This window comes from Microtus oregoni, unplaced genomic scaffold (genome assembly GCF_018167655.1).
Source record: "Microtus oregoni isolate MIOR12 unplaced genomic scaffold, Mior012 000166F_ref0000362, whole genome shotgun sequence".
Taxonomy (NCBI): domain Eukaryota; kingdom Metazoa; phylum Chordata; class Mammalia; order Rodentia; family Cricetidae; genus Microtus; species Microtus oregoni.
In genome coordinates this window covers 354268-367570 of record NW_024544821.1, presented here as the reverse complement: position 1 = coordinate 367570, position 13303 = coordinate 354268, and the positions used below count along the sequence as shown (strand labels likewise).

At 40.2% G+C, this 13303-nt stretch overlaps 1 protein-coding gene across 1 annotated transcript in view; it reads right to left on the bottom strand.

Moving 5' to 3' along the window:
• The window catches only part of LOC121445216 (oxysterol-binding protein-related protein 1-like), a 189042-nt gene that overhangs the window by 121345 nt on the left and 54394 nt on the right, over positions 1–13303 (bottom strand). Inside the window, exon 12 of the mRNA XM_041647234.1 lies at positions 8283–8381. Coding sequence (XP_041503168.1) covers positions 8283–8381 — 99 coding nt within the window. The remainder of the gene's footprint in view (positions 1–8282; positions 8382–13303) is intronic.

The window sequence follows — 13303 nt, the reverse complement described above, 5'->3', positions numbered from 1 at the left end:
TCAAGTTTTCTAAACAAGCAAATAAGTAAAAGCTAAGGTTATGAATTCTACTTTAGGAAATATGGATTTCCCATTAAGTCACCGAGCCACGAATCCTGGCAAAGTGGAACCCAATTTGACTGCATGACAGTGTAGCTCAAAGCAGGCTTAGCCAAGACCCACGGTAGCTCTTTCTCATCCCAGTTGGTCTTCTCTTGTAGCCCACTTCCATTCCTTCGTATTAGAAGCCCATCCTAGAAACACTCTTGACCAAGAATGTCCAGTGTCTACTCGGGGCTGGGACTGAGATACGTGATTTTTGCTCTCCTTCCTGTTCCCCACTGCAATGTCTTCAAACTTACTCTTAGTCTTGAAGCAGCTTACTTGTAGAAACCACACCCCACCCTACCCCACCCCCAATGCACCTTGATTGCTATAGGACTCCATCTCTTGGTATAGACCCTGTCCCTCTAGTTCAGCAGTTCTCAACCTGAGGTCTTGATCCCTTGGAAAACTGAACTACCCTTATACAAGGGTCACATATCAGATATCCTACATGTCAGACATTACTATTCATAACAGTAGCAAATTACAGTTATGAAGTAGCAACGAAATAATTTTATGGTTGGAGGTCAGCACAACATGAGGGACTGTGTTAAAGGGTCGCAGCGTTAGGAAGGGTGAGAAGCTCTGCTGTAGGCCTTTCCCACACCCACTCTCAGACTTCCCTTCTAGTCGTTCCCACTCCTTTGTTGTCACCTGCTGACCTACACAACACTCTCTGCCAGGGTCACCACAGCCACAACACTTGCCCAGGATCCAGACATGACAACAGCAACCAAAGAGACAAAAAGAACAGATAAGGACACAAAAAACAACTTGAACATCCTAACTCCAGATGCCTACATCCCAGCATAAAAACGCAAGCGTCCATGGCTGAGACAATGTGTCTGCACTAGAAGCCAGCGAACCTGTTGCAGAAGGCCTTGAATAATACAATGCAACTAAAGCATAAGACACGGACTTCAAACGCAATTACATATGCTTACACTTAAAGGGGGTATGAATAAATCTCTTAATGAAGACTATGAAAACAAACAGTTGAATGAAATAATGAAAGCAATTCAAGACAAGAGTGTAGAATTTTCTAAAGAAATGGAATCACTAAAGAAAACCCAAACTGAAATAAAACTGGAAATAAAAAATTTGGAAGTCAAATAAGAACCTCAGAGTTAAACCTCACCAAGAGAGCACAAGAGATGGGAGAGGAAGAGAGGTCCCAGGTGTTGAAGACAAGGCAGAAGAAATCACCTCCGTCAAAGAGAACAATAAATCTAAAAACTCCAGTCACAAAACAACCAGGAAATCTGGAACACCACAAAAAAGATGGATTCCATGAGTAATAAAAACAAAGGAAGAACAGGTCAAAGTCACAGAAAATACTTTCAACAAAATCACAGAAGAAAATGTTTCTAATTGGCCCTGAGGGCTTGAGATGGGTGAGCTGACCCCGACCACCACCACCACCCATCTGACATTTGGAGACACAGGTGAGGGAAAGATGCCCTTCCCCCTTCACCCCTTGCTACCTGAAGGCAAGAGAGCTGGCCCCTGGGGTCACAGGAGTGGGAGAACTAGCCATGCCCCCTCAATAGTTGTGGCACACAGAAGAGTGGCTTCTGCACTCTGTCTGGGCAGCACACGAGAGCTGACCCTGTTGTCAGGATCCCAGGAGAACCATACTGAGGGTGTGAGAGCAAGAGCTCTCTGCCCCCTGTATTCCCCCACCTACAGCAATTAGGAAAAAGGACCCTGCACTTCACCTGGGCAAGACAGTAGAACTGGCCTTGGTGATGAGTGTGGACAGCCAGATCTGAGGAACTGAGAGCAGAGAACAGGCCCTGCTCCTTGCTATAGGCTGCATTAGGTAAGCTGGCCGAGGCAGTGCTGAAGGGCTCACCCCGGTAGTGACAATGAAGGAAAGCTGAAGGGCTGACCAACCCAGCAACCCCAAATTCACTTCTCTATGAACTGCTGGAGCATGCGAAGGGGAAGAAACTACATATCCAAAAGAGCAGGGTCTCCACAACACAGGACAACAGGATATCCAAGAGGAGACCCAGTGAGAGCCCATTATCAATAGTGCTGCAGAAGCCAGGGGCCTGGGGTCAGACCAACGACTCATAGCAATGGACACCAGGCCACACCATAGCTTCCACAAGATTCATTTGTTTGCCTGTTGTTTTGTTTTGATTTTTGGTTTTCTTTTAATTTTGTTTTGGGCGGGAAATAGCAAGGGCAGAGGGTGGATACAAGGAGATGGGATGTAAGTGGGATGCATGATGTAAAATCCACAAAGATTCAACAAAAGTTAAAAAAAAAAGGAACATCTGAAGTTACAAGAAGCATACAAAACACCAAATAAATAGAACCAAAAAGGAATTCCTTACAATATAATCAAAACACTACATATGTAAGAACACAGAAAAGATATTAAAGGATACAAAGGAAACAGACCAAGTCACATGTAAAGGCAACCCCATTAGAATAATATCTGATATCTCAATGGGGCCTCTAAAAGCCAGAAGTGCCTGGAAGGATGTTCTTCAAAGTCTGAGACACCACAGATGCCAGCTTAGACTAGTATACCCATCAAGACTAACAATCATAATCAGAGAGAAATAAAAATATTCTACAATAAAACCAAATTTAAGAAACTTCTATCTACCAATCCAGCTCTATAGAACACACTAGAAGGAAAACTGAACATACAGTGAATAAATAATCCAAGACTAGCAAATCAAATGGTGGGGGAGTCATATCACAACAAATAATAGGAATCAATAACACAGCTGATACTAACACTCAATACTAATAATCTCAATTCCCCAATCAGAAAGATACAGACTAACAGATTAGATTAGAAAACGGGATCCATCCTCAATTAAAAAAAAAAAAAAAAAAAAAAAACGGGATCCATCTTTCTGCCGTATGAAAGAAAAGCCCCTTACCATCAAGGATAGATATTCACCTCAGGGAAAAAAGGTGGAAAAGGCATTCCAAACAAATGAACCCAAGAAGCAAGCAGATATAGCCATTTTAATCTCACAAAATAGACTTCAAAACAAAGCTAATCAAGAAAATAGGGAAGCACAATACACACACATTAAATGAAAAATTTTACCAAGAGTATATTAGAATCTTAAACAATTATGCACTGAACACAGGACACTCAGGTTCATAAAAGAAACACTACTAAGGCTAAAATTACATTAAAAAAGTAAATTACAAAAAAAAGTCTCAACAGATACAAGAAAATTGATATAACACTCTGTATTCTATCTGATCATCATGAATTAAAGCTGGGTATCAACAAAAAATAGAAACAAAAGAAAGTTTACAAACTCATGGAAACTAAAGAACTCATTACTGAATTAAAAATGGGTTGACACAGAAAAAAGAAGAAAAGTAAAAAGCTTTCAGAATTGATACAAACAAAAGCACAGCACACTGAAACCTACAGAACACAATGAAGATGGGCTCCAAAGGCAAGTTCACAGCACTAGGAGACAACATCAAATAATGAAAGAGATCTCATATCAGTAGCATATCAACACAACTAAAAGCTCTAGAACAAGAAGAAATAACACCCAAAAAGAGTAGATTGCAAGAAATAATCAAACTTATGGCTAAAATCATTGACATAGAAACAACAACAAAAATATAAAGAATCAATGAAAGTAAAAGTTGGTACTTAGAGAAAATTAATAAGATTGCCAAACTCTTAGTCAAATGAACCAAAAGACACAGATAGAAGATCCAAATTAATAAAAGGGTATGTCTTAAGTAGGGTTTCTATTGCTGTAATCAGTTTCAGCTATCAGAACCAAAGAATCGTAATTCAAAATAACAAATGACCCTGACAGTCTTTAAACTTGCCTCTAAAACTTCACAAGCCAGGTTTCCATCCTCTGCACTGCTCTCAACATTCTCTTCTTCCAAGTTCCCGCAGAACATCCCACAGAACTCTTAACACTCAATGATTCTTCTACCCCAAAGTTCCAAAGTCCCTCCACAGTCCTCCTTGGAGCATCATCAAGACTGCCACAGCAACACCCCACTACACTAGTACCAATCTGTCAAACTGACACACAGAGCCAGTCAGTACAGGGGGACATTACTACAGACACAAAGGAAATTCAGAGAATCATAAAAATATACTTTAAATTGTGTACTCTACAATAAGAGGAACACCCATCCATTATTGCTAGAGTACAAACTTGTACAGCACTATGGAAACCAGTGCTATAGTTTCTCAGGAAGCTAGGACTAGATCTACCGCAAGGTTCAGCAATATCATTCTAGATACTTGCTTATCCATGTTTATTGTTGCTATAATTTATAACAGCCAGAAACTGGAAACAACTTAGATATCTGTCAACAGAAGAATGGATAAAGAAAATGTGGTACATTTAAACAATGGAATATTTTTCAGCTGTTAAAAAAATGAAATTGTGAAATTCGCAGGTAAGCAGTTGGAACTAAAACAACTATCCTGAGTGAGGTACAAACAACAACTATGTTGTGTATTCACTTATGTGGGGATGCTAACTATTAAGTCTCATTCAACGAACAGGCTACAATCCATAGAACCACAGAGGTTAAGTATAGGGTAATGGACTTGGTGGGGTGGATCTTCCTAGGAAGGATAAATTGAATAGACAGTTAATGGATGGAGGTAGGTGTAGAACAAGATGATCAAATAGGGAGGGGGAGGGAAGAGGGGAGAGAAGGAGGGAATATAGGAAAGAATAGCTAAATAAAAGGGCCATTTGAGGGGTTGTATGAAAACCTAACAGTAGAACTTCTTAAAAGATGCATGTATATGAAAAAAATCTAAATGGAATCACCAAATAACAGGAGAGACAAAGCCCCAACTAGAATCTCTCATCAACAACTGAAACCTCCAATTTGGGGAATGGCTTACATCTAATCATGTTTCTTGCCTAAGGGGCCAGATGGACAACCCAGACCATCCAGGCTATTGCAAAACTATGGGATGCTCTTCACAAACTGATAGTAAGGCCTTACTGCTGAAGACAACATCTAGACAACTCATGGAGAAATTGAGCTGGCGCGTACCTAAAGCCTTCACCCCTACTGAATAATGTTCATGGTACTGGAAGACACTCTGCACACTGCCAGAGGATTAAGGCAAACATAAACCCGCCTAAAAGTCCTTCAATCTACAAGGGTGGCCTGCCTGCAAGATACACTGGTGCCATAGTGGACATAACCAACCAACAATCTGACTGATTTAAGGACACCCTATGAGATGAAACCCATACCCAACACTACTTGGATGCCCACAACTTGAAATTAAATAGGAGAAATTCTGCTAAAGGGACGTAGCAATAAAATGACTAATGGCATTCTGCTATACTTATAGAGCAGTGCCTTGCTCAGCCATTGTCAGAGAAGTTTCTTCCTGTAGTAAATGGGAACAAAAAGACTCACAAGAGATCAAAGTGCAGAGAGTCAGAGACCTTGGAGCGCTCAGTCCTAAATGAGATTTCTCCATCAACTCCCTCCCCTCAGAACTCAGGGAAACTACAGAAGATGAAGCAAAAACCCTGTAAAATTGCTATCTCCAATTGATAACAACTCACAAAGGAAAAATTAGTCTTCTCCAATGGAGTCTCATTGGGTATACAACCCACCCTTAAGGACAGGCCCCAGGCCTAGCAGTGGACAGCCAACACAAAATGAACTCAATGGCATTTTCAGAGGTTGCTTGTCTCATAATGATTTGTCCCACACACAAGAAAGATAGCTAAGACAATAGCAACTAATAAAAGAACTGCTGCAGGTTTCACTCCAGAGCTATACTAGTAAAAACAGCATGGCATTGGTGTGAAAACAGACACGCTGAATAATGGAACTGAATTGAAGACCTAGATATAAATACACACACGTAAGTAAACCTGAATGTGGACAAAGTCAAAAAATACACACTGGAGACAAGACAGCATTCTCAAAAAATGGTGTTGATCAAACTGGATAGCTGCATGTAGAAGAATACAAATAGATCCATATTTACCATCCTGCACAAAACTCAACTCTAAATGGATCAAGGAGAAGACCAGATATGATATGATATCTGAATATGGTAAAAGAAAAAGTAGGCATAGGCTTGAACTCATCGACACAGGAAAGGCCTTTCTGAAGAGGACACCAATAGCACAGGCACTAAGAGTAGCAATTAGTACATGGGGCCTCGTGAAGCTGAAAAGCTTCTGAAAGGCAAAGCAACAACCTACAGAAAGGAAAAAATCTTTACCAGTTACACATCTGATAGGGGTTTGGTATCTAAACTATACAAAGAACAAAAAAAAAAGGAAGGAAGGAAGGAAGGAAGGAGGGAGGGAGGGAGGGAGAGAGAGAGAGAGAGAGAGAGAGAGAGAGAAACCTCAAAATCGCGAAAACAAATAACTGCCAGGCGGTAGTGGCTCACACCCTTAATCCTACCTTAACCCTATCACTCAGGAGGCAGAGGCAAATGGATCTCTGTAAATTCAAGGCCAGCCTGGACTACAGAGTAAGTCCCAGAACAGCTGGGCTGTTACACAGAAACCCTGTCTCAAAACACACACACATACAAACACATTTTATAAAACTGATTTTACAGAACTAAGAAGAGCTCTCAAAGGATGAAACACAATCGGCCGAGAAACACTTAAGAGAAATGCTCAACATCCTTAGTCGTCATTTGCATTTCAAGTCTACTTTGAGATTCCATCTTACACCTGTCAGAATGGTTACCATCAAAAACAAATGACACCACATGGGTGAGGATATGGGGAAAGGGGAACAATTAGTCACTGCTGGTGTATTAACTGGATTAGACCTACCTCAAGATCCAGCTATATCACTCTTAGATATAGACCCCAAAATCATCCTTGTTTGTTGCTGATCTAGTCATAAAGCCAGAATTTGAAACAGCCTAGACGTGAGAGAGTGTGAGAGAGAGCCAGAGAGAGAGATAAGTATGTAAAGTTGGGTGGGTAGGGAGGTGAGGAAAATGTGGGAGAAGTCAGGGAGAGTGAAGGGGGCTTAGACTATACTGCAATTAGCCTCCCAACATTTGGATTCGATTTCATATTTTCTGACATACAAACTGCATATTCTTGGGCAATTTTTTCATGCTATAGTTTTCTTATAGTTTAAGGGTTACACTTTTAAACAATCATTTCATCTTTTCCCCTTAAAGTCAGTATGAGCCAAAACAAAAAATTAAAAGCAGAAAATATCTACTTGTTTTAGTTGTTAACAACTAAAACTCCTGTACCAAATTTTAAAAACTTGATAGGATTATTCCCAACAAAAAGTATCATCGTCAGGGCTGGGGAGCTAGCACAATAACTCACCAGTACAAAGACCTAAATTCAATATCTAAAATGTTTGCAAAAGGCCAGAGAGGCATAAGACAGATGATTCCCAGGGATCCCTGGCTTCTCTGACCTACTGGGCAGGAACCAAATTTCCAGGTCAGTAAGAAATCCTCTTTCCAAAAGGTGGTGGCCAGTTCCTGGGGAACAACACCCCAGTCTTCCTCTGTCTTGCATATGCACTAGCATACATATGATCGTGCAGATACAAACAAAGTGAGAATACAACAATAAATACATCAAAAACTCTATTTAAAAAGTGGGGACTGGTGAGATGGCTCCCTGGATACATGTGCTGACAACACAAATCGGGTGACTGGAGTGTGATTCCTGGAGCCCAGCTGGATGTGGCGGCTCCTATCTGAAACCCCAGCACTCCAGTGGAATGCAAAGAGGTACAGAAGAGTCACACAGAAGCCTGCAGATCAATTAGCCTGGAGTACACAGAGCAGCAGAGAAACAACCTGTTCATCAAGGTAGAAGGGAAGAATCGATTCCCAAAAGATGTCCTGTGACCTCTACACACACAGCTGTACTCATGCACAAATATACATACAATACACACACACACACACACACACACACACACACAAATAAACAAGTAAATCTTAATTATTTTAAGAATTTTAGCTATACTTATTCCCAAGTCTATGTGTGCCAGCACATGGATCCTGAGAGGAAATGGACATCATCAGTTTGTTGGCCAGTATCTCTACCCACTGAGATTTCACTGGCTTCACATTTCCATTAAATATATTTTTAATAAGTATAACCAACAAGATCTTCGATGTTAATACTAAGGAAATATGCTTGAGTTCTGGGAAAGCTAAAGGAGTTGACACATGAGAAGCTTACCTCTCGTGACTGCTGAAGGCTGTTCTTAGGAACCCTAAAGCCATGAACCGAGTCGTCAAAGCATCTGATGGAGAAGAGGAAGCTATCTGTGGGTTTCACCTGGATACAAAGAAGTCAAAAAACATTCACTCACTAAAAACCAAAGTCTCTGAAATTATCCATCACAAAAGTCAACATATTAACACAATGTAAGTACTATGAACACTCTCAAAAGCTGATAAAAATCAAAGAAGCAGATCACCTAGAAGACTCAGCACTGCAACCTATCCGTGCCAATCTGGCCGTCACCTTAGTCACTCCAGGAAAGTACCCATGGTTCACTGGGTCTGCTGCATTAGGTTTACTTCCCAGTAAGTATAAATTAGGATGTACTTGAGCTGTACAACCTTCTCCATGACAAAGCTCCAATTTCTTCATACCATTCTTGAATGATTTTTCTTTCTTTCTAGAAAATGTTTGTGCTGAGTATACAGGAGTAATTGGTAGGTAAGGTTAATGAAGAGGTGGTAAAGGAGGTAAAAAGAACTAGAAATAATTTTTTTATTAAAAAATTAGAAATGGAGGGTATTTAAATATAAAGGAGGGACTTCTGTCCCAAGGCTCTACTATAGGAATGCCAGTAGAGAATACTATGAAACAATTCTGTAGACTTCCACTGCTCACCCCACCCAGAACAAAACTGGAATGGCAACAACCATCCACAGGCAAGAGAAAGGACACTCTTGGAAGCCCCCGTCAGAATCTATGGACCTCATGCCCATCACCCAAGGTGTTTCCCCTGCATCCCACACAGGGAGATGAGCACTGCAAGGGCACAGTGGAGGCAGTCAGCTGTCTTTGAGAACTAAGAAGGCAAAGCCGGACAGCCAAAACCACCCAAGAGAGCAGGACGATCTCTGAAGAAACAGTCTGGAGACCTAGCTAACCCTCTGTTCACATCATTAACCAACTATGAACACACGCACAGAACAGATTCAAAACAAATCACCAGACTAGATCAGTCTGAACCAAGACTGTAGTTTACACTTCAGAGTAAACCAAGAAAATGATTCAATAAAGACACATAACAGAATCCACTCTCTAGTACATTAAAATTCATTATACTAAGGATATCATTGGAAGGGACCTAATAAGAAGACAAATAAGCAAAACACACTCAAAATGATTAAGTAAACTTCAAAGGTTGGCCAGGCAGGCGGTGATGCATACCTTTAATCCAAGCACTTGGGAGGCAAAGGTAGGTGAATTTCTGATAGTTCAAGGCCAGCCTGCTCTATAGAGTGAGTTCCAGGACAGCCAGGGCTACACAGAGAAATCCTGTCTCAACAAACCAAAATAGTCAAAAACTGCTGGAATGGAAAAAGAACTAAAGTATAACCTACCCACAAGAGACAGATGGTTCAAAATAAATGGGTAACAAAAAGGCCAGGCTGGTCATATTAACATCAAACAAAATCAATTTCAAAATAAAATGTCAATTAGGAAAACATCATCAACAAGTCTGCAATCAGAAACAGTTACAGATATAAAACTCCACACACACAGATGACATCTTAATACTTCAGCAATTGATAAACCAGAGAAAATAAACAATGTGAATATCACATGACACAATTTATAGTTATAATATTTTACTTAAGAGTAGTGAAATAAATATTTTCTCTTTTTAAAGATTCATTTTATTTAATGTGTATTAATTTTATACATGTTTTGATATATATGCACCATATTGGTACAGTATCTGCAGAGGTCAGAAGAGGGCGCTGGATCCCCTGGCATTAAAGTCACAGATGGGTGTGACCCATTACACAGGTGCAGAAATAACCAATATTCTCTGCAAAGGCAACAAAAGCTTTGAACAGCAGAGCCGTCTATCTTTACAGTGTGGGTACAAATACACTACTACTATAGTTCATAAATAGAGCTATTGAACCAAGTCAGTATATCTGATAAAATGGAAATCATACAGTGTATATTCCAAATTAATGCAATTATTGATCAGGAACAAGATACCCAAAAAGCTCGATTATTTGGGTGTTAAACATCACACTTCTAATTTTTAGAATTATTTACTGACTTTAAGCAGAAATCACAAAAGAAATTGGAAAATCTTTTAAATGATAATCATCACAATAGAAATTAGAAAATCTCTTCAATGATAATGAAAAGAACTACCAAAGCTAGTGGGGTAAAACCAAAACAGCTACAAATACCAAAATGTGGTTTCAAACTGTTAGTACAGAAGTTCCATCTCACTACTTTAAGTTTCAACCTGAAGAAACTATGGGAGCATGCACAAGGTCCTAGGTTCAATCCCAGTACTCAACAAAATCCCACCAAACTATGAGAAACCAAATTAAATCCAAGAAATTAAAGTTTGATTTCTTTGTTTGTTTTAATTTTATATTTATGCCTCACATGGGGGTGCATGCCTATAATCCTAGCACTTGGATGGTGGAGACTGAAAGATGAGGAGTTCCAAGTCAACTACCCTCCCTACACATGAGCCTGAGCCGCATGAAGCAGCCTCCCTTTGGGTAGCACTCACAATGCTGAAAGGTGAGCTGAGGCTGCTGGAAGTCGGCAAGCCCTGAGTGCAGAACTACTGATGGTCAGAAAAGACGTTCCCATAGTGACAGTGAAAAAATAATGACTGGGAATTCCATAAAATCTGCACGGATTTTCAACAATCTACAAACAGACAAAACAATCCTGTAAGTAATGAAGAAGTTTGAGGCCTAAAACTTCCTCAGTTTAAAACACACTGCAAAGCCACAGTGAGGAAAACTGTAATGATATGTGGGTACATGACACAACGCAGTAAGACAGACCTCATGTATCGTCAATGATTTTAAAAAGCATGCTGGGGGCGGGGGAGCATAACTGGACATCCACAGCAGAGAGTGAAGCTGAACTGTACTGTATAGCATGCCAAGAATCAAGTACATCAGCTCATAGTGTCAAAAGTTGAACTATGAAATTGATGAAAGGAAATGTAAGGGATGGAAACTGTATGACGTGTGCCTGAAATGCTAACCCAGACATAGTATTGCTGTAGAAGTGACCAAGGTAAACAGGTAAATGAGACTGTCAAAATGTAAATCCTCTGTACATCAGAGGACATGATCACTCAAATGAAAAGATCTTTCAGAGCGGAAAAAAAAGACCACATCATTATGTGTACAAATATCCATTCAGAAAGAACACAGGACAAAACATCAAAAAGAAACAACTGAACTGAACACCAGGCAGAGGACTTCAGCAGATAGTTCTCCAAAAATTGTTCACAGTTGTTCAAAATGCATCTAAATGATGCCAAACAGCACCAGGATGGGGAAAGGCAAATCCTAACTGTAATGAGATACCACAGTACACCCACCACAATGGCTACTAACCAAAACAACAGTAGGTAGCTTTGGTGAGATATGAAACCCTCCAGCATTACTGATAGGAAAATAAAGGGCCAAGCTATTCTGGTAGAGAGGGCTCCTCCAGATACCAAGCCTACAACCACCATGTAAACTAGCAGGTCTAATTTTAGGAATATATTCTCAAAGTAATTTCTACCCATGTTTATTACATCACTGTCCACTGACAGATGAATAATGAATAAATAAAATGTAGATCCAAACAGCAAGCAGGATGGTGCTTAATAACGTCTGCAGAGACAGAAAATGGGGAATACGCAATAAGCATAGTCTAGTCATGGGAGAAAAAGTTCTAGAAGTCTGTTTCATAGCAAACTGAGTACAGTTAAAACTACTGAACCATGCACTGGCAACAGTTAAAACAGGAATTTATAAGGTATGCTGTTTCTACAACTACAATTTTTTTGTTTGTTTTGTTTTCTGAGACAGGACTTCTCTGTGGAACAACTCTAGCTGTCCTGAAACTCACTTTGCAGACTAGGCTGGCCTTGAACTCAAGGAGATACACCTGCCTCTGCCTCTTGAGTGCTGGGATTAAAAGTAAAAGAATGAAATTCTATTAACATGTCACACTATGTTAAGTGCAAAAAGTCTATCACAAAAGGACAAACATGATTCCACTTATACATGGTAGCTGGAATGTCAAGTCCTTCGAAACAGAAGTATAGCAATGGACAGCAATAGCTGAGGGTGTAGAAGTCTGTATGCAATAGATCATCCATGTGGGAACATGAAAAAACTCCTAGAGCCAGGTGCTATTCAAAATAGCAGAACAGTGCAGTATTCATAATGCCACTGAACCACAGAATTTAAAATAGCTAATGTTAAGTTCTATATTATAGAAATTTTATTGTAATTTTTAAAGGTCGGTTAAGGATATCTATATAAGAGATCTCGATCAATCTAGGTGTCTATCCTAAGACACTAGAAACTGAACATAGTTTGATTTATTTATAGTATGAGTATTCAATGAGTCTCTTTAGCTTGTGCTGATATGGTTCACAGATGAAGCTGGAAGCAAACCATTGCATAAGAAATTAGAAGTTATAGAACTGGCAGAGGCAAACACAACAGAACCTAATCAACTCCACAGAAGTCAATGACAGAAGTGTTAAAAATGAAAGGGGAGAAACTAACAAGTTTGTTTTGTGAAAAATGAAATAATAAAAAGATCCCAACAGGGGAAACACCTGAGTACAGAGTAGAAGAATCAAGAGTGGGGACAGAAGAGAACCAGCAGGATGGCACCAACAGAAGAGCAAAGGGCAAGGTCAGTAGTGTCCTGAAATTTCACAGGCCCACGGGTTTGGAGTGGACAAGACAAGAGGGCCTGTGAGTGGACCCGACTCAGTTACAGGGTATTCTGAACTCAGCCTGCAGCCTTCCAAAGGGGAGTGCTGCTGATCCCAAGAGCACTGGCATGGGAGAGGCAAGGGATGTGCACCTGAGGGCAGACGAGCTGCTCTGCCCTGCTCCACTACTGGACTGAAGGATGCCTGTGCATCAGTAGACAGAGACAGCTCGGGCTCCTGGAGAGTAAGAGAAAACAACTGCAAGCGTACAAAGAACTTAAGAGTCCTGCCATCAGCATGG